The 24,569-nt window shown below is 39.0% G+C and overlaps 1 protein-coding gene across 4 annotated transcripts in view; it reads right to left on the minus strand.

Annotated features, from left to right (window-relative positions):
- The window catches only part of ptbp3 (polypyrimidine tract binding protein 3), a 72,829-nt gene that overhangs the window by 34,658 nt on the left and 13,602 nt on the right, over positions 1-24,569 (minus strand). For 2 of the 4 annotated variants that reach the window (XM_079598845.1, XM_079598843.1), the window contains exons 1-2: positions 16,110-16,319; positions 5,671-5,746 (exon numbers count right to left, since the gene is read on the minus strand). In XM_079598845.1, the coding sequence (XP_079454971.1) occupies positions 5,671-5,695 (25 nt within the window). In that variant the 5' untranslated portion in view covers positions 5,696-5,746; positions 16,110-16,319. Of the gene's footprint in view, positions 1-5,670; positions 5,747-16,109; positions 16,320-24,569 lie in introns of those variants that run through there. The other 2 variants (XM_079598844.1, XM_079598842.1) reach the window with 1 other exon arrangement.

Here is a 24,569-nt window from a genome sequence, read left to right on the forward strand (position 1 = left end):
TCTGTAGCAGCAAATCAGCATATTGTAATGATTTCTGAAGGATCATGTGACACTGAAGACTGGAGTAATACAAACAACTCTAAAATACTAGGCAAATATCAAACTTGTGTCTGTGCAACAAACAAAGCCACTACAGGATGAGGAAGTTGTTCTGCAAATCACAGGATTTCTGCAGCACTAAAGCGGCATTATCCATTTGTAGAAAGCATCCGTTTTCCGTGATATTTGTCTATGCATCACCCAAGAGACTAGAGAAGAATCTTATCCTTGCTGTCACAGTTAATTCAGCGATGCACTGTGAAATCCCACTACAGTAAAACTGTTGCTAGGACACCACAGAATTCACGGAATGCTGCTCACAACCGAGCTCTCTGTGACTTCCCGTCAACAATTCCCATCTCCGACATTCCTGAAATGCCATCCTTCACCACAAGTATTACCTTTGGGCAGTTCTACCTGTCTGTTGCTTCGACACTGTCCTCTCACAAACGACCACTTCCAATGAAAAGTCCTTAAACATTTATGATCCATCATGTATCAGGGTAAGAACAGAGTAGTCTTCAGTTTGATAAAGGCTGGTTACACACTTACACACACCATAACCCCAGTCAAACATGTCTGATCAGCTTTAACTCATGGTTATGGGCTGTACTGTCAACTTTGCCAGGGGCAAGAGGGAGTATGTCAGGTTTGACAGGGCAGAAATACTTTTGTACTGTTCTGGCAGAGGGGTCCCAGTAGACAGCAATCAAGTGTGCATGTGTTTGCCAAGGTGCAACGACTCCGAGCCTTTGGGCTCTCATAAGCTTGATGTGCTGGAACACAAGGTTTGCTTCGTATGGGAAAAAAGGATCCGGTCCTTACATGCTTTTCAGATAACAAGCTCTGATGTTAAACAGCCATAAAGGACAGTGTTAAAGGACAAAGTAGTGACTATAGGACCAGTGTTGGGGAGTAACAAACTAAACTAAACAAACCAACACTTTGTCCTAACCAGACGCGATGTGGCGACATGCGATAAAGGGCATATTTTCCATGTTCATTAAGAGTTTGTCACGATAGGCGGCATTGTATTCTATTAAAAAAACTATTTTTGCAACATAGCGGCTGAAACAACATACAAAGTATGAAAATTATAATCTCAGGTACTGATTATGTGCTTTATTTAATCTTAAAAATGTCTAGTATGAGTTTGAACATCATTTTGCGTGACATTTATAGCCATTCTGAACGTGGAAATGGATAATTCACCTCAGGTTTTGAAAGTAAATCAAACAAGAAAGTTCAAATGTGAATTCAATGTGAACAAACACAGCTTCAATGTAGTCAGCTTCTTTTAGTTAGTAGCTCGTAGTGTAGCTAACTATTTTAAAAAGGTAACTTGACTAGTTTAACTTGTAGCTTGGCACGTTTACAGATTCAAAGTTGTTTCCTCACACTGTAAAGGACTAATGTTTAATTTTAGCTACTATTTTATATCAACAACTCAGTTCTCACCTGTTCTAATTACGGTCTAATTAAACAACAAGTTTTCAGCTAAAGTTGTCAGACGAGAGTAAATATGCCTTCTAGTATAATTATTACCATTCAGTTAATGACAATATATACAGCTCAAAGAGTGTGAACAACACGAAACATCAGGGAGGTATTCGAAAGCATGTTTATCAGTGTTAAACAGCAGGGACTACATTGACCTTGATGTAAGCTAGCTTGATTGGGCTATCAGCACACAGACTCAGGGTCAGCTTTGTTATGGCTTCCTTAGTTTTGTGTAGCAACGACCACGATGTACTGTGAAGGCTATTTTGCGTCAAGAAACCCAAACAATGATGCGACTGACTCCATAACAGGGAAAACATTTGCCTGAGTTCAAGTTCAATTCAAGCTTGTATTTTGTGCTAATTTGGCTAAATGCTAATGACTGTGGATTTCAGACTAGCGGTTGAAAGACAGGTTTTTTTTTCATTGCTGACACAGCAGGAAAACAAACTGTGTAACCTAAGGTGTTTAGCTGATCTCCCAGCCTGACAAAGCTGGTTAGGCAGGTCTTTTTTTTGGATAGTTTTAACCAGATAATCCGGGCAAGACCAGCAAACTAGCCTAGGCTGGTGATAAACCCCCCAAAATTTGAGAGAACAAAAAGTGAAAAGGCTGGTAGTCGATTTTGAAATTGACAAAAAGTTCCAATACACTCTCAAGGCAATTCGTAAATATTTGACATTTAGGCAAATTCGTACCTTTTTGTGTGATATGCTTACACCCCACTGAGAGTTAGGTTCAAGCTACGGTCACACTACAAGCGACTTTGTCGCTGCAGGTCGCCAGGCGTTCCCGCTACTGGTTGCCTAGTAATGTTTGTGAGTGACATTCACGGATGTTTCTCCATGTTGTAGACAACAAATCCGTTTTTCTTGCCACTACAAACAAACATTTTGGAAGGAAAATTCGAAATATAAATGGAATCAGTTCATAACATGCATAATATTAAAGATGAACGAGAAACTGTGAGTGCTTTTTGCCATCGCGGCTATTTAATTGCAACAAACGGGCAAATACCGGTCACGAAACCAATCAGGCTCTGAGTCAGTACTGTGAATACCACTGTATGCACACGGAGATATATCACAACTTACAGAACAGTTTCTGACTGCTAAGATTAGCTTCTCGTTCAACTTGCCTTTGTCAGAGAGTGACGGATGATCACGCGCGCTCCACTGACTTCACTCCTATTGGTTGTCGCTCCCGAAAGTCGCTCTTCATTTGCATAAAGTTAAACAGATCTCAACTTTGTCTCATCAGGTCGCCAACGGCCGCGATCGCGCGTGTCGCCGGAAAAATGCCCGCTCCCCATTGAAATTAATGGTAACGTGTCGCTTTGTCGCTTGTAGTGTGAACGCAGCTTTAGGGGTGGACCTTCATGTTTTTTTTTGTGTGTTTTTTTTATCATAACATTTCGTCCAACAAGGGTTAAGGTATAAAGTAAGCATATGTAAAATAATTGCATTTTCTCTTGAGATCATGTTTAAACTTCTGAAGTGGACACAGTTACTGGCCAAATGATCGAATTAAGATTTATTTATTTAACAAATACATGTAAAAATGTAACTAATATTATGCATAATAAGATACATAATTTGTATTTTATTTTAAATAATTTATTTATTTGTATATAGTCAGGCTAGACAAAACCAATATATTAAAAACAAAAACTTGATCCAAATATTTTCTGATCTTAAAGTCTAATTATGCAGTCTGACTTTGGCAAAAATCAATAAAAATCAATAAAAAAAAGGAGGCATTTTCCATTACAATGCTGAAGAAATGCACAACTGCAATGATTCATGGGAATTGCCAGAAACCTCAATACTTTACAGAGATGTGCAAACTTTGATCTTCAGAACAATACTAGCATCTCTGTTCCTTTTTGGATTAGTTACAGTACAACACGTAATCGCAAATCATACCAGCCATTCAGCACTAGACCACATTAAAAGCCATAATTTGGCAATTATTTTGCCGAATCACTAAAGTGGAGCTTTCATGAGAAGCAGAAAATATCAAAATATAGAAGCTGTCCGGAGGCTATCCCTGGTCATTCCACTTTAAACTCTGAAAATAATAGAGACACTGTTTCCCTTTCCAAAGCACAACAACATATTAAGGATTATTGTGTACCAGGGGAAGGATGAGTGAGCAAGAGAGAAAGGAAATGGCAGAGAGGGGTAAGAGAAGAAGGGGCGCAGATGATGGGGTCATTTCATTCTGCCCTCCATTTTATCTCCATTCAGATGCTCAAATAACAGCTAATACACTCGCCAACCGTTTCGCCATCATACACTGATCATTGCATAGTTCATTTTTAGTGCTGTTAAAAAGGTTACAAAGCAATAGTAATTTGTTTTTAAAAATATATTTAGTATCAGTACGATTTTTTAGAAGCCAGGCCGTGTCCATGACACTGATTGAATTTAAAGTGCCCCCATTATGCTTTTTAGAAATTAGCGTTCATGTAGTGTGTAATATATCTGTTTGTGACTGTAAAAGATCTGCAAAGTTTCAAAGATCAGAGGGCTTGATAAATGGAGTTATTGTCTCCCAAAAGACAGAAGCGATCCTGAACTGCATGGAACGGGTCTTCAGTAATTCCAGTCTCACTTCCTGCACGAACATACATCGGTTTGTAAAATTTTTGCATCATATTTGCATAATCCCAGCCTATGGTCTTCATTGTCTGTCTGTAAACAACGTCTACTTTGACCCTCAATTACTGTAGTAGTACCTGAGGCCTGGAAGAGTTTGGTTCGTGCTGTGAAAGCAAATCCACTTTGCATGCACTTCCCAAGGTATGAGACTTTGGATGTTTTTATCACTGTGAATCAAATGCTGAGGAAACCTGTGCAGCTGAAATTCAGATTTGGTAATGGCCGTTTGATTTCAACAGACTGGGTCATCTGGTCAAACTTCGCTCGGATTGGTCAATCACAACAGACTGGGCCATTTGACCAATCATAGGAAAGTTTGACCAATCACAACAGACTGGGTCATCTGACCAATCAGAGCGAAGTTTGACCAATCACAACAGACTGGGTCATCTGACCAATCAGAGCGAAGTTTGACCAATCACAACAGACTGGGCCATTCTGACCAATCAGAGCAGAGTCGGCTCTCAGAAAGGTGGGGTTTCGAGAGACCGGATCTTTTATCGAACATTTTCAAGACACTGTGTGAAAAGAGGAGATGCTGAAATGTATATTATGAGAAAATGTAAGTACTTTTTTGACCCTGTTGGATGTATGTGTAAACCTGTTGTAAAAGTAAACCAGACTTTATAAAGATCTTAAGATGATTCCATCACGACTGTGGGATAATGTTCGCAAATCAATGAAAACAGTTTGAATATTCTGTTTGACACTTCTCATGGAAATAAATGAAGAATGTCAAAACAAAACAGAGTTTGCCACCCATTTATCTTTTGTAGTATGACCTTTTTTTTTTCTTTTTCTTTTTTTACATTTGTAAGATATCGGAACAAATCCGAATATTCACCATGAAAAAAATTGTGTAGGTGAAACATATAGGGCTTAATACATAAGGGATAACTTCCAGTGAGTGCAAGTGTAGCATGCTGACCAGGACTGAGCTGAAGCAGAGGTTTATGCGATAATGAGCAGCTCACTGTAGCATACATTATCCCCATTATTACTCGGCTACTTAGCAAATAAATAAATGGACATAAAATACGATACGAAATGAGTGAAACGAGAGACATTAAACTAACACAGCCACTATGTAGGAAATCAGCTGCCTGGGACAAGTTGTTCATCGCTCATTATACCGCAGAATGCTGTAATTGACCAATCAGAATAAAGTATTATTTTGCCGCACTTGTACACCCTTGATTAGCAGAAAAGAGAAGTAATTTCAGAGGCAGAGAAGGTTATTAAGTTTTAATAATAGATAATGAAAACACATTAGACATGAGTCGCGAACGAACGCCGACATTTAAGAAAGCAAGCAGGCACAACTTTGATTTCATGTGGTCTTTAAATCTGTGACCGAAAATAATCCTTCACATGAATAATTCAGCAAAAAGGCCAAGTCAAGTCATCTGAAAATGGTCTGAAAGTGTCTAGACTGTTAATGGAGGAGATGGTGATGAACAGACAGTACCTGTGGATGGAGTGGAACTGCTCATGGTAGTACAGCAACACGAGGAGGCGGAAACAGGAGGCTCTCCAGACGCCCACTGAAACACACAAATATAAAATAAAAGTCTCAGTCAAAACGAGTCAACGTGGGAACCAGAGAAACCACCCAAAACACCAACTATTACACCCTTATATTCCAAACTGGGGCGTAAATGTTAAATTCAAACCTGAAAATCAACCATATTTAAGTGATATTACAAAAAAAGGGAATGAATTCAAATGTATTCCAAAGCTAAATGCTTCACTAAACTATTCTCGTGTCACCACCATACATGGATGGTGATATTATCCGTTCAAAATCTAATAACACAGACCAGCGTGACGAGTACAGAAAACCAATCGAAAGGCCCTGTGCCGTATCAAAGGACTGTTTTTTTCAGTCCAGAAGGGAAATTTCAGCAGCGCGTCAATTCCTTGAGGACGGTGTCTAACAAGCACACAAATGCATCCATTAGCAGCAAATTGTTTGTGAGGTGAGCAGATCAAGAACACAATCTATTCAGATACAAGATGGCTGGCACGTGATCCTGCCCTCAGATCGTGTAGCCAGACTCCAGAGCAGTGCATTACATGAGAGTGTTTAGCGCTGGTGCATGATGCTTACATTGCCTCGTTTTGGATCGAAAATAAAACGTCGGGTCATGCATCGAATCTCTTTAATCATTTAGATTTATTCACATTGGCCCGGGAAAACCTCTATGTGAAGTGAACACACAAAAGTACGGGGGATGCTTTTACCTCTTATTAAAAGTGCGGAGGACACGTTTTGTTCATCCCTGCAGGAAGCTGAGAGTGATCAGGGCTAGAGCGATATTATTCAGGAGAATGGATCTGGAGGGCCAGAGTTGCCCAGCCCTGCTCTAGAGGAAATGTGTCCATTTGTGTTGTATTTCCTGAGCGAGGCCTTTACAGCTCAGGGAATAACGCTGTAATTGTCTTCCTCCTCAGTTTCTAATTTTAGAGCTTTTTTGTGACGGTGTTGAATTTCTTGTGCTGGATGATAAAGAATGTGCAGAATTGAGACATTTTATGTTTAGTCTACTTATTAAAAAAAACAAAACTATTTTGGCAATTCAACAATTATTTAAATCCATGTTGTTTTAGTTTACTTTATTTTTGAATATACTTTAAGTATATTTTATATACTTTTTTTATACTTTAAATTACCTTTTTTTATATTTTCTGTTTTTATTTTAATTTTAGTCATTTTATTATGTGCTTTTGTTGTTTTTATTCGTTTCTATTTTTTCTATTTCTATTTAGATTTAAATTATTTTTTATTTCAGTTTTAGTTTTTTACTACAGATTTTTCCATGTACTATTTATATTTCATTTTAGTTTATTTAAATTATGAAATGAATTAATGAAATTATTTATTTTTTAACATTGGTATACACAAAGCAAATGTCTTCCTATAATAACTAACGTTTAATCAAATCATTATCAGGATCGCTTAGTTAATAAGTTATTTGGGGGGGTCAAACTGTAGAGTATGGGATCGATATCCCGTCAAAAGTATTGTGGTCACGGATCAAAAAAGAATACATTTTTAAAACGCATGTAAAAATATATTGCACAAACTGAAAAGAGTAAAGCAAAATGATCAGAATAGCAAACAACATGGTCACAGATCAAAATATAATAACAAACAATGTGGGCACGGTTCAAATATAACAAGCATAAATAAAAACTTAAAGCACATTAAAAATGATATTGCACAATGTTCATGTTTTCTTAAAAATTATGTTTTCCTTGGTTTTATTACTCTGTACTTTGTGCTCTCTTATGTTTTCTGCTCATATTTGACTCTTTTGTACTCTTGTGCTGTATGAGTGAGCAAAGCATCCATCAGTAGCATTAGTCGCATTGGAGTGACTTCAATTCCCCTCTTCGACTGATTGACTAGATGAGCTGTCAATCTAGAACTAGTGGACCAATGGTGACGCTTAAGCCCGCCCTAATTTACATGAAACTCGAACTGCAATATTTGGAAAAGCAAGTCCAGAACGTGGAAAGAAGAGCGAAGAAAAAAACAGCACAAGCGTAAAAGAGTAAAATATGAGTAGAAAATGTAAGAGAGCATAAAGTAATAAAACCAAGGAAAACATAATTTTTAAGAAAACATGAACATAAGTTTAACTTTCGTGCAATATAGTTTTTAATTCGTTTAAAGTTATTTATTATTATAACTTATTATATTTTGATCTTGATTTTTTTATATATTTTTTTATATATATATATATATATATATATATATATATATATATATATATATATATATATATTTTTTTTTTACATGTGTTTTGAAAATTTAGATTTTTGACGGATTTGCAATACTTTTGACAGGATATTGATCCCATAGTCCATCCCTCTCTGTTCCTGATAGTTCTCACCAGAGACTACGGACGCTGGAGAGTGGAAGTAAGTGTGTGATATCATCAAAAAAGCATTTGCGTTTTATCTCATCCCAGTATCACTCATCGTAGGCTTCTCTTGTGAGTGGGAGCAAGACATGGAGAAAACCCGGAGTGGAGCAGGAACGGATTAATTACAGGAGGCTTTGAGCGGGAATGCAAAATGCAAAAAAACCTTTATTCCGTCTTTTTGTGTTGCCTGACAAACACATAACACTCCTTTTTTTCCAGTTGAAACTATTTCATTGGCAGATTAAAAACGTACAAACTAACGGGTGGAATCTGTTGAGCTGTGGTTTGGTCGTACACAACTTCTGTGATATTGCTAAAAAATATGAAAAAGAACAGGTCATTTAGAGATCAATCATAACGGTTGAAAGGTCACAACCATGTGAATAATAGAACAACACGGACCTCATTTACATACCAACGCTGTCTGTGCTATTCGCCAGTAGTTTTCGCATACAAAAAAAATTTGCCAATCACAACAAAGGTAATTTACATTTAAAAGCCTTAAAGGTACGGAAGCAAAAACTGGCTGTTTAATTCTAAAGAGCAGAGAGGGTAGAACAAAACTACAACAGATTTTGCTCCAAGAAGCCTGGACTAACATTATTTTCAGACTTCAGGGCAAAAATAAACTGCTACCAAAAGGTCAGAGACATGGCCTGCTGGGAAGAGCAAGAGCTCCGACATGTTGTGTACGTGGGAGACGTTTAGTTCGAGTCCAGGTTGGGTCATTTCCCGATCCGATTCATCCCCCTACCCACCCATGTTCCCGGTCTGCTCTCTCACAGTCAAAATCAATAAAATCCCCAAAAATAAACAACCAAAAAAGGATATGTGGCACCTATTGAACAATAGGTTTTTGGATCCCAAACACAAATGTTAAGCTAACTAAAGTCTCATGCGTATAGAAAAAACAACTGAATCGATCAGAAACATAAACTGCAGTCATCCAGACATTCGAGATCCACCTCCAATATAAATGAGACGACGCAGCTTGTAGTTCTTATTAAAAATGAGTTCATGCACAGGGTCACACACACACACACACAAACACACAGCAGGTACGAGTTCAGCACAGCGCTTGTGTTATTCAACTCAGCCAGGTGTTGTTGGAAGGGAGAGCTGGCTTCACAGGCGGAGCCACTGCAATGCCGTCTCCCTATTGGAGCGCGACTGTCCCCTCAGCCAACCAGGAAACAACACAAAGCCCATCTTCGCTGTTTTTAGATGAAATTCAAATGAGCCCAGGCAGAGTATGAATATGCAAAAAAAAAAAAAAAAAAAGGCACAAAACCGATAGAATCTCTTTACCCTTTACAGCTAAGCCCCTCTCTGATGCATGTGACATTTTGTGCGCAGAGATGGGCTGAGAGTGATGAAACACGACACTGATGTTCAGCGCCCGCATCGTAATTGCCATTTCTCTGAACACGCCCTCAGAGGGCCAGGACGGGTCACGGGTCACGCCCTCACCGGCACACGCTACACGTCACCGGCCGCCAACTCCACCACGCCATTTTCCCACTTCCCCCATCATTATAGCTGAGTGTCTTTAATTAGTCGAGGGCAGAGAGAGAGAGAGAGAGAGAGAGAGAGAGAGAGAGAGAGAGAGAGAGAGAGAGAGAGAGAGAGAGAGAGAGAGAGAGAGAGAGAGAGAGAGAGAGAGAGAGAGAGAGAGAGAGAGAGAGAGAGAGAGAGAAGAGAGAGAGAAGAGAGAGAGAAGAGAGAGAGGAGAGAGAGAGAAGAGAGAGAGAGAGAGAGAGAGAGAGAGAGAGAGAGAGAGAGAGAGAGAGAGAGAGAGAGATTGTCTGATTGCAATTATATCCTTTCATTGGCATTCTCCCATCAGCCTCAAGTTCTGTATGAAAGCTGGAATGCTACTCATTATAGAAACAGACGATTTTGACTTTCGATAATGTTCAAAAGTGTTTGAATTTTCCAAATATTTGATCGTCAGATATTTTTAGAAGCATTTCATTAATAGTCACTGTATATGCTTGATGTGATATCAATAGAGCTCTCTCGTACGTCAAAGGCTGTCTAGGATCTGTCCGGGTCACGCTTCAGCCTCAAATGAACAAAAGAAAAAAAACCTCATACTTTGCATTAAGGAAATGAAGCCATTTTCAACCTCGTTAAGATTTGTTGCATTATTTTTTCCATCATTTTTTATGACAATTAGGCACATTTCCCTCCAGTAGTCATTACCGTAACGCAAAACACTCATTACTTTAATGTCGCCTACATCAGCCAGCTAGATCATTTTATCTTGGTGATATATTTCATCAGCAGAATTCAGAATAATTAACAACAACAAAAAAAACAATATTCAATACTTGACAGAAAACCAAATGTTTAATTTAGCAAGGTATAGAAAATGTGCATCAAAGACCATAAGAGTCGTACGTAGCGTAAACCACGAAGATAAACACAGAGGAACTCATTTCCAGCTGACGAACGATAAAAACACTTGTCAGCCAATCAGAATCCGCACGCATTTAAAGCAACAGACGACAAAACTGTGACGTGTGCTTATAATAAACTGAACGTTATCGTCCATTGGTGTGGACTAGAGATGCACAAATGCATCCGCCAATAAAAAAAAAGAATTACTTTTATTGTTAAAAAACAGCCAATGATCAGGGCCGATTATATCCTGTCAATCAAAAGGAGGCAGAAAACACGTCAGACTGCATATAGTGTGTGTGAAGAAAGAGTCTGAATGTTTATAGCGCAAAATTAAAATGAATTCACTTCAGAAGGCATGTTGAACAATATGTCACTTAACGCGCATTTACCTCAGGAAAGTTTCAGGTAGTTTGGGCTCTGTTGTTAATTTTAACATAAATATTATAGTTGTACCTAATGAGTTCATTGTATAGTTTACAGCATTAATTAGAAGATACTCTCGCATGGGGACTGTGCCTATAGGGACCATTATCCCTAATGGTCAGCCCTAAAACACAAAATCTGGAATCATTACGGTAACGAGGATATGGAGAGATAATGGGATATAATGTCATAAATAAGCTTCATTTTCTTTTTGCTAAATATTATTATTTTACTATTATGATTTCGGGGTGAAATGTGACCTGGACACGTGTTCATGAGATTCACCCTGCCAGCCAACTCTAGTTTGTGTTCCTCCAGCTTGTTCATCTCCCCAAACATTTGCAAAACGCTTTATTGGGTGCTAATGAAAATGAAAATGCACAGGTGTGACTGGTTTTCTTGATAGGGGAGATGTTATTTCCGCAACAACAAACAAAAAGCTGCTGCTACTCGTTACTGAATGTTATAATACGTGTTGCAGTTGCAAAAAAATCTCCTAGGGAAATTAAAACTTTTTAAATTATCGTTTTAAAAGGGAGCGGAAAAGAAGACGAGGCTTTAAAGATAGTTAATAATAATGGTTTGATCATTTTATAGCCTGGCTGGGGGATATTCTGTAATTAACAGGGATAGAGAGAATGAAATCAGGTTGTCAGGGTTGCAGAAGTTAATAATGTAAAAGCGCAATTTTCACCGTTCATTAATCTGGAGAGCACATCATCGCTGGAGGTTATCTCCAGGACTTTTTATTTAAGAGTGGACAAGCTATTGTTTTAACACACAGCATCCGAGAAAACAAGGTGCAGACTAAAAACAAACACAAACACGCTTTTCTTAAAGGAAAGGTTCAGCTCACTTCCACTCATTTAAACTTGGTGCATCATGTTTGGTTACAAGACACGCAAGAACAAGTTTGGAGTCACTGGTGTCATATGATGAGTCCTGAAGCGTCATATTTGTATATACGCAAACTAGGGCTGCATGGTATTGGAAACAACAACAACAACAATATTGCAATATTTTGTTTTTCTGCGATATAAAAAAATGCTTTTTTTCAGATTACAGCATTATTTGGGAAGAAATAATAATTCTAGAGTGAGTAGGGTGATTTTGTTGAGGAATGCATCTGCAAAGAGAATAAAAATAACTTTAAAAACTGAAAAATGACTGTTTATGCTGAAGGCATTTTTTGAGTGTGAACCCTTTAAAAGGCTTCTTGTTTTTTTATGGAATATTGCATTATTTATTATAAATGATTTATCCATGCACATCATTATCTTGAATCAAAATAACATCCCCTCCCTCTTGCTGCATCTCTCCTCTTCTCTGATGATGCGTTCAGTGACGTGAGGGCGGAGCAACCTGTCACTCACATGAGATCCACCAATAGCAAACCACAACCATCCAATCAATTCCCCACGGACAAAATCAAGGCCCCGCCCTTTTTTTTCTTTTCTTGTTTGAGAAGCCGTTTCACTCAGATTTACGTCACAATAGGGAAGAAAAGATATCGCAATATCCATTTCATGTTGACTTTAAGAGTTGAACGATTTGGGAAAAATTTAAATGTTCACACTTGTGTACTCTTTACAAAAAACAAATCACTGTTTTAGTAGCCATAAAGTGAACAACGTTTTAAATAAACAAATCATAAGCCACATTTTTTGGCAATAAAATAATAATGTGATAATTACGTTTAGTAAATGAACAAAGCCGCTTACCGCATATATTTATTTGATTTAATTGCAGCTTTAATTATTTTACGGTCACATTAAGTCGCAATATAAATTTTACTTCGATATATCATACCGCAAATGCAAATGAGATTTGAGATTATCAGATTTTTTGGTCTGTGCAAAGCCAAGATTTGTGCATGAACGTTAAGAGAAAATCGCTTGTTGAACTCTGACCTGCAAATTCGCATCCCGTGAAGACATGTGACCAGTATAAGATCGATACGTCACAGCATGACCTCTTGGCTGAATTAAAATAATGATATTTTTGCAGTAAAGGCGAGAAAATTGTATATATATATATATATATATTTTTTTTTTTTACATTTTGAGTATATTACTATTTGTTATGTTGAAATTGGTTGTTCAATCAATATTGAGGTGCATTATGGGATTGAATGAGTGCTCTCAATAATGTCCACTGTGGTTTCAGACACAACTACAAATGCCTGTCCCCTCATAATGCACTATATAAGAAAAAACAGGTGATTTTAGGAAGGTCTAGACTAAAGACAGATTTGATACAAAAGTTCTTATATAAAAAAATGATCCTCCATTCAGTTTCACTGTGTGGAAAAAAGCAGCCTGAACATTCTTCAAAACATCATCTTTTCTCTTCTACGGAAGAAATAATGAAACTCGTACATGTTTTCATGTTTGGGTGAACTGTTCCTTCAACATAAAATTGCTCCGGCAAGACAATAAAGCTCCTTTATTCATATGACAACAGAGAACAAACGATTAACTATTATGAAAAGCCATTTCAAAGCATTGTAATATGGTGCATAAACCCCAAAACTGGACAGAGCTATTGATCCCATGGGCACTGTGGGATGCTCAGATGCTGTTTTTTGATGTTGAAAGCAGCAAAGAGAATAACCATGGAAACAAGAGGGGGGAGGGGGGGTGTTTTCAAAGGGAGGTTTCTCCTTATGTAATATTCAGTACCAATGATGCCACCAAGGAGGATATCAGGACAAACTGCCCTCAAAACCCAAAATTACAGCTAAAATCCACAATACAAACCTAGCGTTTGTAATGCAATTAGCTCCAGTACGCTGAGCCCATCTATAAACAACGTATCTGGCTGTAACAGATCCAGCGAAACAGCAGTAACTACACACCTGCCTGCGCCGGCTGGTGGAAGAAAAAACGACCACTTCCCTGGACAGGCACAAATATGACACAGCTGACAGCGGACAAAACCAGTGTCCTCAAGACTCAAGCCGTCCGCTTCCACTGGGTTTCACCACAACATGTTGCTCAGCCAAATTGCCCTGTTAGCACGGGCATCGCCAGACAATAACATTTCCCATCAGACCAAATTGAGGAATTGAAGAGTGAATTTGTGGCCGAGCGCTCTCCAGTCGGGTTTTCTGGATGCACGCCAGGCTGAGATGATCTTTCGTTTTTAGCGATCTCAAAACAAGCTGAACTAGCGCCTGGCCTCCCAGCTCGGGCTTGAAGGGAGATATATAGGAGTGACGGTCTTCTCCTGCAGCAACAGCGATTTAGAAATGAATATCAAAGGCGTTAGACAGACAACAGACCATCTCCTTCCTGACGGAGATATTATGCAACGTGTGAATAATTCCTCAGCCATTTGATGTCTCTTTGATGGCCTTGTTATTTAAGTTATTGGATTTATGCATCATGCATGCTGGGACAGGCATGAAAATTTGCCCAATAATATCTCCGAGGGAAAGAATTTCGGGTGTTATCGACAGGGCAGGAAATATCAAACAGAATGCGCAAAATATAAAGGTGTTTAAACCTGCATGTTCGCATGCATCAGACTCAAAGGAGGAAAAGTGTACACTGAAATAATTCTATTAAACTGTGTTTTGGATTTGTTTAGCAGGTAAAATATCAAAACATCCATAAAACAAGATCAATTTACTTTAAGAACATAATTAGGCTTGTTTTCAGAATAGCGATCTTGAATTGGGTTGATTTTTTTCTTAACCCGTTGGCAATTAACCTCCATGAATTTATGCTTAAAAACCAAATTCTGATTGAATTTGAGATAAACATAAGACCAAAATATTGATTATGAAATAGATTTGTTTTTGGAGTGTAAGTGCAACAGAGCAAAGGGTGTAGAGTCAAATCTCTTTGAACAAACAGCGTTCTTCGTCTGCCATCATATCTAATCGTTTTATATTTATTTTTTACGATCGACTCTCTCAGACGGTGATGGAGAATTAATTCTCTGTCTGCGTTTTATCTATAGGGTCCCGCTGTGTGCGTCGAGTGTGTGTGAACAGGTGTTTAGTCAGCCTGAGTAACTGTTTTAACCTTGTTCTTTCTCCCACTTTTTATTGAAACCGTCTAGTCACTCCATGTCTCACCAGACCTCCAAATCAACAATAATTGGATTTTACCTAAAAAGGAGATAATGAACTGATTCGTAAGGCTTGAATTTATCTTTTTTAAAGCTTTAGTGCATCATTTTGACACAAATGTGACTGCAAAAATAATGATGTTTTTTAAAACAAGCTTTCGATGAACATTCTCCCTGTCTGCCATTGCTCAGCCAAACAGAAGGTTTACTGTTTTGGGACAAACAGAGCATTTCGATAGTGACACAATGTTACACTTTTCCTGAAAACACATTCAACTCAAGAACACTTAGTAGGCTAGAGTGCACTGCTGTCAACTGCAACATAAATAACTGGAAAAAATAATAATAATTGAACAATCTTTCCAATAATTGTTGCTTAGTAAACATACATTTTTGATACAAGGTTGCCAGATATGCATATTGGAAACACATGGAACAGGTAACCTGGTTTCAACAGGGACTTTCATCAACAAAAGCAGAAAAAGTACTACTAAATTGTATAAACTGTTTACTTATTAAAAATAAATGAGCTTGATGAGAATCTTATTCTTAATGCATAGCATGCTCATAAAAAATCTAATGTGCATCAAAGCTTCCATTTTAAATTCATAAGGATAGGAGAAAGTGTGTTTTTAGATGCTGTGGCTGGCCACCATTTAAATTTTTCACTATTCTAATCACTTTTTAAAAGTAAAAATTTATTTTTTAAAGGCATCTCAAATTAGGTCATAAAAATTGCATGCATAAAAACAGTCAAATATTTTTAAATGTCGCACATGACAGTCTGAGCAAAAGTATTTCAAGTCAAAAATAAAATACCCACTTACTTTTATAACTGTTTGCAAATGTGTAAATATACATAGTTTACATTGATTATTTCTGATATCATAGTCAATATTAGATCAAATATAAAGCATTCTCCAAAGCAAACTGAAAATATATAACAGTTTATGACATTTACACTTTCATATAAATAATTTAGCAACAATTATTGCTACACATGCTATTTTTTCTTGACTAAAGTCTGTATAAATGTAAAAGTTTGCCATCAAAAGGAGCAAAACTGTACCTTAATCTCATCTCCAGCATGTCAGAATATTCCTGTGTTCATAAGCGAGGAGAGAGAGAGAATTAAATAGAGGGAGGGAGACAGACAGACAGAGAGAAAGAGAGAGTACAAGGAGGAGGAGAGTGATAGAAGTGCATGTGGGATGAAGGGAAGAGTGAAACAGACGGAGCTCAAGAGAACAGTGAGGGTTCGAGAGACACAGACAGAAGGACAGAAGGGAAGATGAACCGAGGGAGGGGGGAAGAGGAGGAGGGTGTATTATGTGTGTGTGTGTGAGGCAGGATATGCGCGTGCACACACCACCACAGCTCCCTATTGTAAACCGGGACTCTGTGTGCGTGCGTGGACAGAAAGAGCGAGATAAAGAAATATGTGTGAGCACATATTAACTGAAAGCAAACAAGCGAGTGTCCTAAAGCGTAAACTCATACCGCTGTTGAGAGCATCAAATTGGAAACGAGACAGAAGAAAAGACGGAGAGCAACAGGTTGATGATCAGTCTCCCTAGAAACAGCGGGAGTGCGCACGGGGAACAGATGTCCTATGGTTTCGTGTTCGCTCTCTGGCTGACACACACCGCAAGCGAGCGACGCAACAAACTACAAACAACAGGTTATTATAATCAAGGAAACGGTCTGCGTTTGTCACCTTGAATTGACAGACACTCCCGCCACAGACGGTGGGTGAATTCGGAATAGCATAATCTATTTCTGCCATTATCCGCCATCATTTTCAACCCAGAAGTAAGCTAAGGGGCCATTCACACAAAAAGTGTTTTTGAAAAAGCAGCGTTAAAAACACTTTTAACTTGAGCGCCACGGTTTTAGAAGACAATGTCATACGCGAGACGCTGCAAAAGATGCGAGACGTGAGCGCAACAGTTATTAGACACGTCCGTCTAGCGCATGTTTACATAGAAAAACAATCGGAAAAGTCTCGCAGTTGAACGTAAAAACGCGTTCTGTGTGAACGGCTCGTTACGGAGGCGGTCACACTACACTTTTCGCTCCATTGACTTCCATTCATACAAGAATGCATCAGACAGCAAACGCAAGCTCATGTAAAAGGTTTCGCATTTCGCTGAGTTACAAAGTTTGCATAATGTGAACTGAAGACATCGACAAAAAGTTGCAAAACGTTTTTAAACGGAAACGGATTTGTGGAAACTGTGGTTCCTAATTATTGTGATCCAACATTTGCTTCTCATTTCAAGGGTGAAAAGACAAACATTTCAAGTGAAGGATAATCCACTTCTTACCCGAGACTGTGTTATGATGAGCTTATTATTTTTATTGTGAGTATTAGGCTTATCATTATTGCTGATCACTGTTGATAAGCTATACTTTTACTATAAAACTCTTACAGTACGTTCACACGGGGCGTCAGCGTCAACGCTTGACGGAAGGCGTGGCTGAAGTTTGGCACGACGCCATGGTCCTATAGCAGCGTCAGCCAATGAAATTAGACAGGAATGACAGGATGAACGTGATGAACGTGATTGGCTGCCGCCTGGCTACTGTATTTGCATAGAGCGATCCTGATTGGCTGACGCTTCCGTCGGCGGCGCTTCACTGGCGTTGCTCGCGGCAGAAGTTGAAAAATTCTCAACTTCTGCCGCGAGCAACGCCAGTGAAGCGCCGCCGACGGATCCACAATTCTTTTCGGCAACGCTTGACGTCACCCATTCAAAGTCAATGGGAAGCATTGACGCTGACGCCCCGTGTGAACGTACCGTTATGTCTTCTAATATCTTCAATTTGTGTGTATACTGAGCTGCAGCGGAGCGGACACATTTAAACTACTTTACTTTGACTCATAGTGCGAGCTGTCTCTTTAATACTGATATTTTTGCATTAAAGTAGAGTAGATTGTGTATTTTTTACATTTTGAGTGTATTGAACAAAAATTAATCTCATTGGTCCTTGCTGAAGCTCAAATGTGATGCATAACACAAGAATTAACCTCATTGGCTCTTGCTGAAGATCAAACGTGATGCGTAACAGGAGAATGAACCTCATTGGCTCTTGCTGAAGCTCAAACGTGATGCGTAACACGAGAAAGAACCTCATTGGTTTTCGCACTTCAAGCGAACATGCTTGAGCTTCGGTTTACCACATCTGATGTGTGAGTTGATGTATGTTTATATGTGAATAAAAGTCTGCTAAATTAAATCTGTTCATCATATAAAGTGTTCCGAGTCTTCAGAAAATTTGGATTCATATGGATTAGTTTACAATCTCTTTATGAACTTTTTGAACCGTCAATGTGGTAGTTGCGTAGACTGTCAATGGAGGGACAGAAAGCTCTCGGATTTGTGTTCAGAAGATGAAGGAAAGTCTTACGGTTTGGAACGACATGAGGGTGAGTAATTAATAAAATAATTTTTGGGTGAAATAAGTTGCGGATTAATCTTGAAATTACTATTAAATAAATAATGTAACTGGTCCACCCTGATAGATAGCTTCCAAGTTTGGCATATCACCATTCATGTGCTTTTATTGTAAAAGTTACTGATTCAAATTTAAGTCAGTAATAGTCAGTAATGGAAATGTTTGTTTATTGCATCACCACTCGCAATCTTTTTCAATTTAACAAAAGTGTTCTGGTTTGACATGCTCCATTGTGTCAAAATCATTAAATATAATATAAACACTGTTAATTATAATGTTAGCATTCTAGTCGCATCACTATTGGTGTAGATGGAGTGTGAGATGAAGGAAGGGAGGGAGGGTTGTGTGTGTGTGTGTGTGTGTGTGTTCTAGCTTCATTGTCTATGATATCTATTATTGAGATGGGCCCCCTCGTCAGTAACCGGACACGACTGGACAAACACAGCTAACAGAACATTCCAATTAACTAGCGCCGTTGAAAGAGCCGCAGACTTACTCTGTGTGACACTACATGCAAACAACGGATAATATAGTACAAATGGAAAGTTCGATGAAATTAGAAGACGGCTGTATAAAAGGTAGCAAGTATGACAAAACATACGGGTCCACAGTACCACAGCGTACTTGGTAGAGGATTTGGACACTGGCAGGTCATTTTACTTCCATTAAAAACATCAAACCAGCAGTGATATTTCAATATGCCTGCATTTGCCACGACATGTTTGGGTCTGACAAATCTAGTTGAGAATGCGAAAATTGTCTGTGAGATTATCTTCAAAACAACCAGCCAGGATTCATCCAGATTTATAATTTATTAATAGTTTCTTTCTCTCTGAAATGCAGCGAGACAACTGGATAAACCACACCCTCAAAAAAAAGAAAGAAATCAAGTTGGCACAGGCATTGCATGCTCTGTATTTCAAGGATCCAGGTGAGTTGAGCTTGTGTTGGTGCTTCATAGACATACACACCAAACCTCCCCAAATCTGCCTGCCGATGCCCTCAGGGGGGCAGTGAAAGACCTCCGGGGGGAGGAGACGAAGGAAGGGAGGGTCCGGACTCCTCCGATTCACGTTCACACACAGGGTAAAACGCATTAAAAAATAAAAGATCCCTGCTATTTTCTCTGTTGTGTGGATAGATCAGGGACTGATATCCATCTAGTCGACATTCACACCTCAGATGTTGACAGAACTGAGAGAACTGGAAAGTTAATCAACACCAGTTAATGAGTATTCACTTCCTGATTTGCGTTCTTGATCATTTTGTAGCTTACAGGGGGATTTTTTTTTTTTTTTTTTACAGAACCTGTCAAAAACATCTATAATATTATTTTCATGACCATCAAAAAGCCCCATGGAAGAGTTTTTTTCCCTTTGTTTTACAGGAAAGGCTCGCATTTTTATGAATAGGGCTTTAATTACGTCACAGCCATGAAACATGATTTGCTTCTTTCTGTTGCTAATCAAATGAAGGTGATATAAAGAGGAGGAGCATGAGTTCTAGAGAGCATTTGATTGGACAACAATTTGTATACTCTATGCAAGGTCAGTCATCACTATTTTCACTTCCCCAAAATAAACATTCATATAGTAGGCTAAAAGCAGTTTTTGACAACTTTAATGAGTAGGCTTAAGTTAAGAGCATAGAAACAGAATTAAACCAATAAAAACACAAGGTCTTTAAAAGTGAGCTCGTCATTTTTCATTTCATTATCATAAAAAAATAAAAATCTCCAAAAAAATGCATGCATTATTGTAATGAGAATCTGGGGGTAAAACATGCCTTAATTGCCATGAAAATAATGTCATGTGCTTCATTCTCTTTGTGCAAAATATATTTTTTTGCTTTGGATTTAAGGGCGAGATGTGACCCGGAATGCTTTCCGTGAGATTCACCAAAAAGGAGTCAAACTCCCACCTTTCGAGTTTGCACTCTGATAAAAACCCTGGTCTCCCTATCAAAAACAAAACAACAGCACGGATAACAGTAAGACAAAAAAGAAAGAGGAACTGCAAACTCATGTTACTGTGGGGAGGGCCAGACCGGTGTCCATTTCCCTTTAATATTGTAGGGAGGTAATAAAGAGGAGAGAACTGAAACCAGCCCAGCTGACAGTGAGGCCAGATAGGAGCGGTCATATGATCCCATCAAACCGAGCATGCCTTTTACCTGAGCTTCAGCGTCTGTGCATGGGGGAGAACGCAGAAACCAGAACGGCGAGATGTTCCGTCAAAAACCGTCATGCTTTCACTGCAACTAGATAACCAACACTCAAAAACATAAACAACTTTATCCTGCACAGAGACATGAGAGACTAATATGTGTCAATCTGTCTTTTCTTATGGATTATCAAAACAAAACAAGACTTGCATGTTGTTGTCACGGATTGTGTTGCTAGAACGCACACTAACAGAAAGATGAAGGCTATAAGGTAGTCTTTAATAAATCCACACAATGAGAGTAGCATACAACACATCCGGACATTGACGAGACCAGACAAGAATGAACCGACACAATGGGACTTAAGAACACATGCAAACAAGGATAATTAATCACACACACCTGAACTGAATGATGAACCAAATGAGTGACCATGACAACAAACTAGTGGCGGGAAATAGTGCAAGCAGAAAAACAAAGTCCAAACTGAGGGGCTGTTTACACGACAATTAAAAACTTAAAACTTTTTATGCGTTTTTTTTGGCCGTTCGTTTATACGACAACAACGTTTTGGGTGCCTGAAAAAGTGCACGTTTTTGAACACGGTCTCCATGTGAAAAACTAAAACGCAAATCTCGAAGACGAGGACGTCATGCAAATGCGTATTGCGCGTTTCATCGCCATCTAATGGCCTGGCAGCAGAATACGGCGTTTTTAGTCGTTTTTCGGAGATCCGCGTAAATGGAGATCATTTTGACAATGGTGTCGTTTGTACGACGGAGAATCAAAGGAAAAGCTTCTCCGTTTTAAGCATGTCGTTGTCGTGTAAACATAGCCGGAGTGCAAATGTGACAGTTGTGTCGCTGAGAAGTAGTTGAACTGAAAGTGGAATTTCCTCTAATACTGCTGAACTAACAATGATAAACTGCACAAAAAATAATTTACTTGGCTTCGTATTTTTCCAAACCTGTATGACCTTTTTGTACTGATAAAAAACAAAAGAAGATAATTTGAAGAATGTTTTAACGGTTTTTGTCCGATCAATGAAAGTCAATGGGGATCAAAACTACAGTGTACCCCATTGAGTTTCTATGGACACACAAAAAAACATGAGGCATTTTTCGAAACATTTTTTGGAACAACTTGAGGGTGTGTGAAGGACAACAGTTCTCATTTTTCGGTGATCCATCCTTTTATGGTAAGGAACATAATAGAGACTTGGGGGTGTTTTGACTTCGGCCAGTAAGCAAACACTTTGCAACCTTCTCACAACATCCTAGAAACCAGACAGATTACTCTAAGTGGCCGTTGTGCGAGGGCCACGTTTGTAGGAAAACAATGAAATGAAAACGCTTTCTGTGAGAACGGACACTAGCATAGCTTAACAACATGCTAAATCAACTCAGAACATATTAGTAATCACATTTGGCAACCAACCAGAAAACCCTACACTGTAAAAACAGATTATTTACAAAGTTACAAAGCTGTAACTAAAAGAAAGATTATTGTAGTACGTTTTACAAGAAAATACCATTAAATGTGTAACTTGCCGTTTCTTTATAATTAGCCTATTTGTTACATTTACTAGCAAAAATAGTTTCAAAGTAAATCCTACACCAATTTTGTGTAGCCAGCATTTTGGTGTTAACTTTTGCAAGGGAAAGTAGCTGTATGTAAACATCTAACAAGAACAACTAAATCTAATATCTAAAAGCTCCTAAATTTCGATTCAGTAAAACAGCACTGATCATCTACGAACTAACCAGCTAGCTAACAAACATTTCAAAACATTACAAGCCGTGAGTCACACGTTTTGAATCAAATCTGTGAAAGTCAAGGATTTTGGTCCGGCAGAGACCGCTTCCCTCAACAGGGCGGGAGAGAAGCACGGGGCGAAACAACGTGGGAGCCAGGTCCATCCGGGACACTGCATAGTTCTCATTCCTCGCAGATGAGAAGTGAGGTGAGGAAGAAGGGGGAGATCTTTGGGTGAAACAAAGGAGTACAGTAGAACAATAGCCCTCTCTGCCCGTCTCCCAGCCCTGCTAGCCAAAACACAGGCCGCCAGTGGAGACGAGAATGCCAACAGAGCGCTAACAATGCTCAGCAGTGAAAATACTGAAGGCTCTGCGGTAACACCGAGCAACATGAGGGACAGACACACGCAACAGGTTCTCTGTGGCGCCCGATGTCAATGGAGACACTTAAAGCCCAAAGTATACATTGGTTTTGATGTGTACCAAAGGGTATGCGTACAACAGTTGTGGCAGAAAGGCCCTGATATGCTCACGGCGAAGGTCTTAGGCTGTGTGTCCACCAAAGGCACTCTGCTGAAAACGCTGAGCTATGCACGCTTGAGAGCGTTTTGGCAGCACAGTTTTTTTTCAGTTGAGACGCTTCGTTGCTATGATACAGAATATCCGTTGGCCGGTGTGGTATTAGTCCCGCCCCTCCTCCACTGTGATTGGTCGGTTGAGTAAAAAGTGACAGTGATGAGTGCTGCGTTTTACCCAAAGTTGGACATTCTTCAACTCTCGGTGACCTGTAAAAACCGGCGAACGCTCAGCACTTCAGCGTGAAAAAGACGCTCAGCGGCGTTTTAAAAACGCGGCGCTCCCATTGAAAACAATTGAAAAAACACGCCAACCGCGTGAAACAACGCTTTGGTGGACACACGGCCTTAAAGACCTTAAATATCACAATCAGCACAGTACACACACAGCCAGAATTTACTAACAAAAAAATGTATTTACTTTTTTTTTATTATTAGTTTGTCCACATGGTGGCAACACTGGCTGTGCCTGTTGTTTCAGTCAAAAACAAAACAAAAAGACACAGCAAACAACTACTGGAGGCACAACAACATAAAGGCCCGGGTATACTTCATCTACCGTACTGAGTCGTGTCAGGACATTCGCTCGGAAGAATAGAAGAAGAAAAGCAGCGGATCCGCCATTGTGTGCAAATTTTAGAACAAGAACCAAAAACAAAACCGTTGGAGAAGGATATGCTGCTTTGTATCGCTCTTTATGCAATCTTCTTTGACTACTGCGCAGTACATCACAACAGAGTATTGCCACCTAGTGGACTCTTCTGTCTCAACATTCACCTTGCGCATACGCTGTTGAATGCACATGCACAGTCTACGCGGTCATAAAATTCAGGCTGCGGACTCTACCGATGACGCAAATTACGTTGCGCGGACCGTTGTTTGCAGACAGACGAAGAATACTTTGGCCTTTAAACGCCTGCTTTGACGAGCCCTTGTGCGAGACGGTTAAGAGATACATGCAACCCTAGTTTAAATGCGTACAAAGACATTTTTGTTGGTCAAAAAATATGGAAAGAAATGGCGACGACACTGGACAACTTTGTAGTGTGTGCATATGTCGAGCACTGAAGTGTTAGCTAAGTATGCCTTACTATTAAGTCTGTTCTCACAAGAATGATAACTATATTAGCATTCACACCAACAGAAGTTAATGTTGTGTTTATTACAAGCGCGCACAGCAGTTTTGTCGTCTGTCGTTTTAAATGCTCAAGCTCTTCAAAGTCGACTGGATTCTGATTGGCTATCAAATGTTTTTATCGTAAAGCTGGAAAAAAATAAGCGTTCTGGAAGTAATTCCAATGATTATTAAAACTTTATAGTTTTGGTCCCTGGTATAAACGGCCCTTTACTCATGCTTACTCAAATTTATGATAACGATTTACAAACACACTAACGTTTTTTTTTCCTGGTGGTTGATAAAATGTTAAAAATCATTGATGGAGGAAGAGACTAACCCAGAACCCCTAGAAAGTACATAGACACCAACTTAAAATCACTCAGAACAGGTTAGCTGCCATGTTGCAAGACCCTGGCACCATCTTTGCATTGTGATGCTACCGCACGGCTACATAACTC

The sequence above is a fragment of the Phoxinus phoxinus genome (genome assembly GCF_949152265.1).
Source record: "Phoxinus phoxinus genome assembly, chromosome: 23".
NCBI lineage: Eukaryota > Metazoa > Chordata > Actinopteri > Cypriniformes > Leuciscidae > Phoxinus > Phoxinus phoxinus.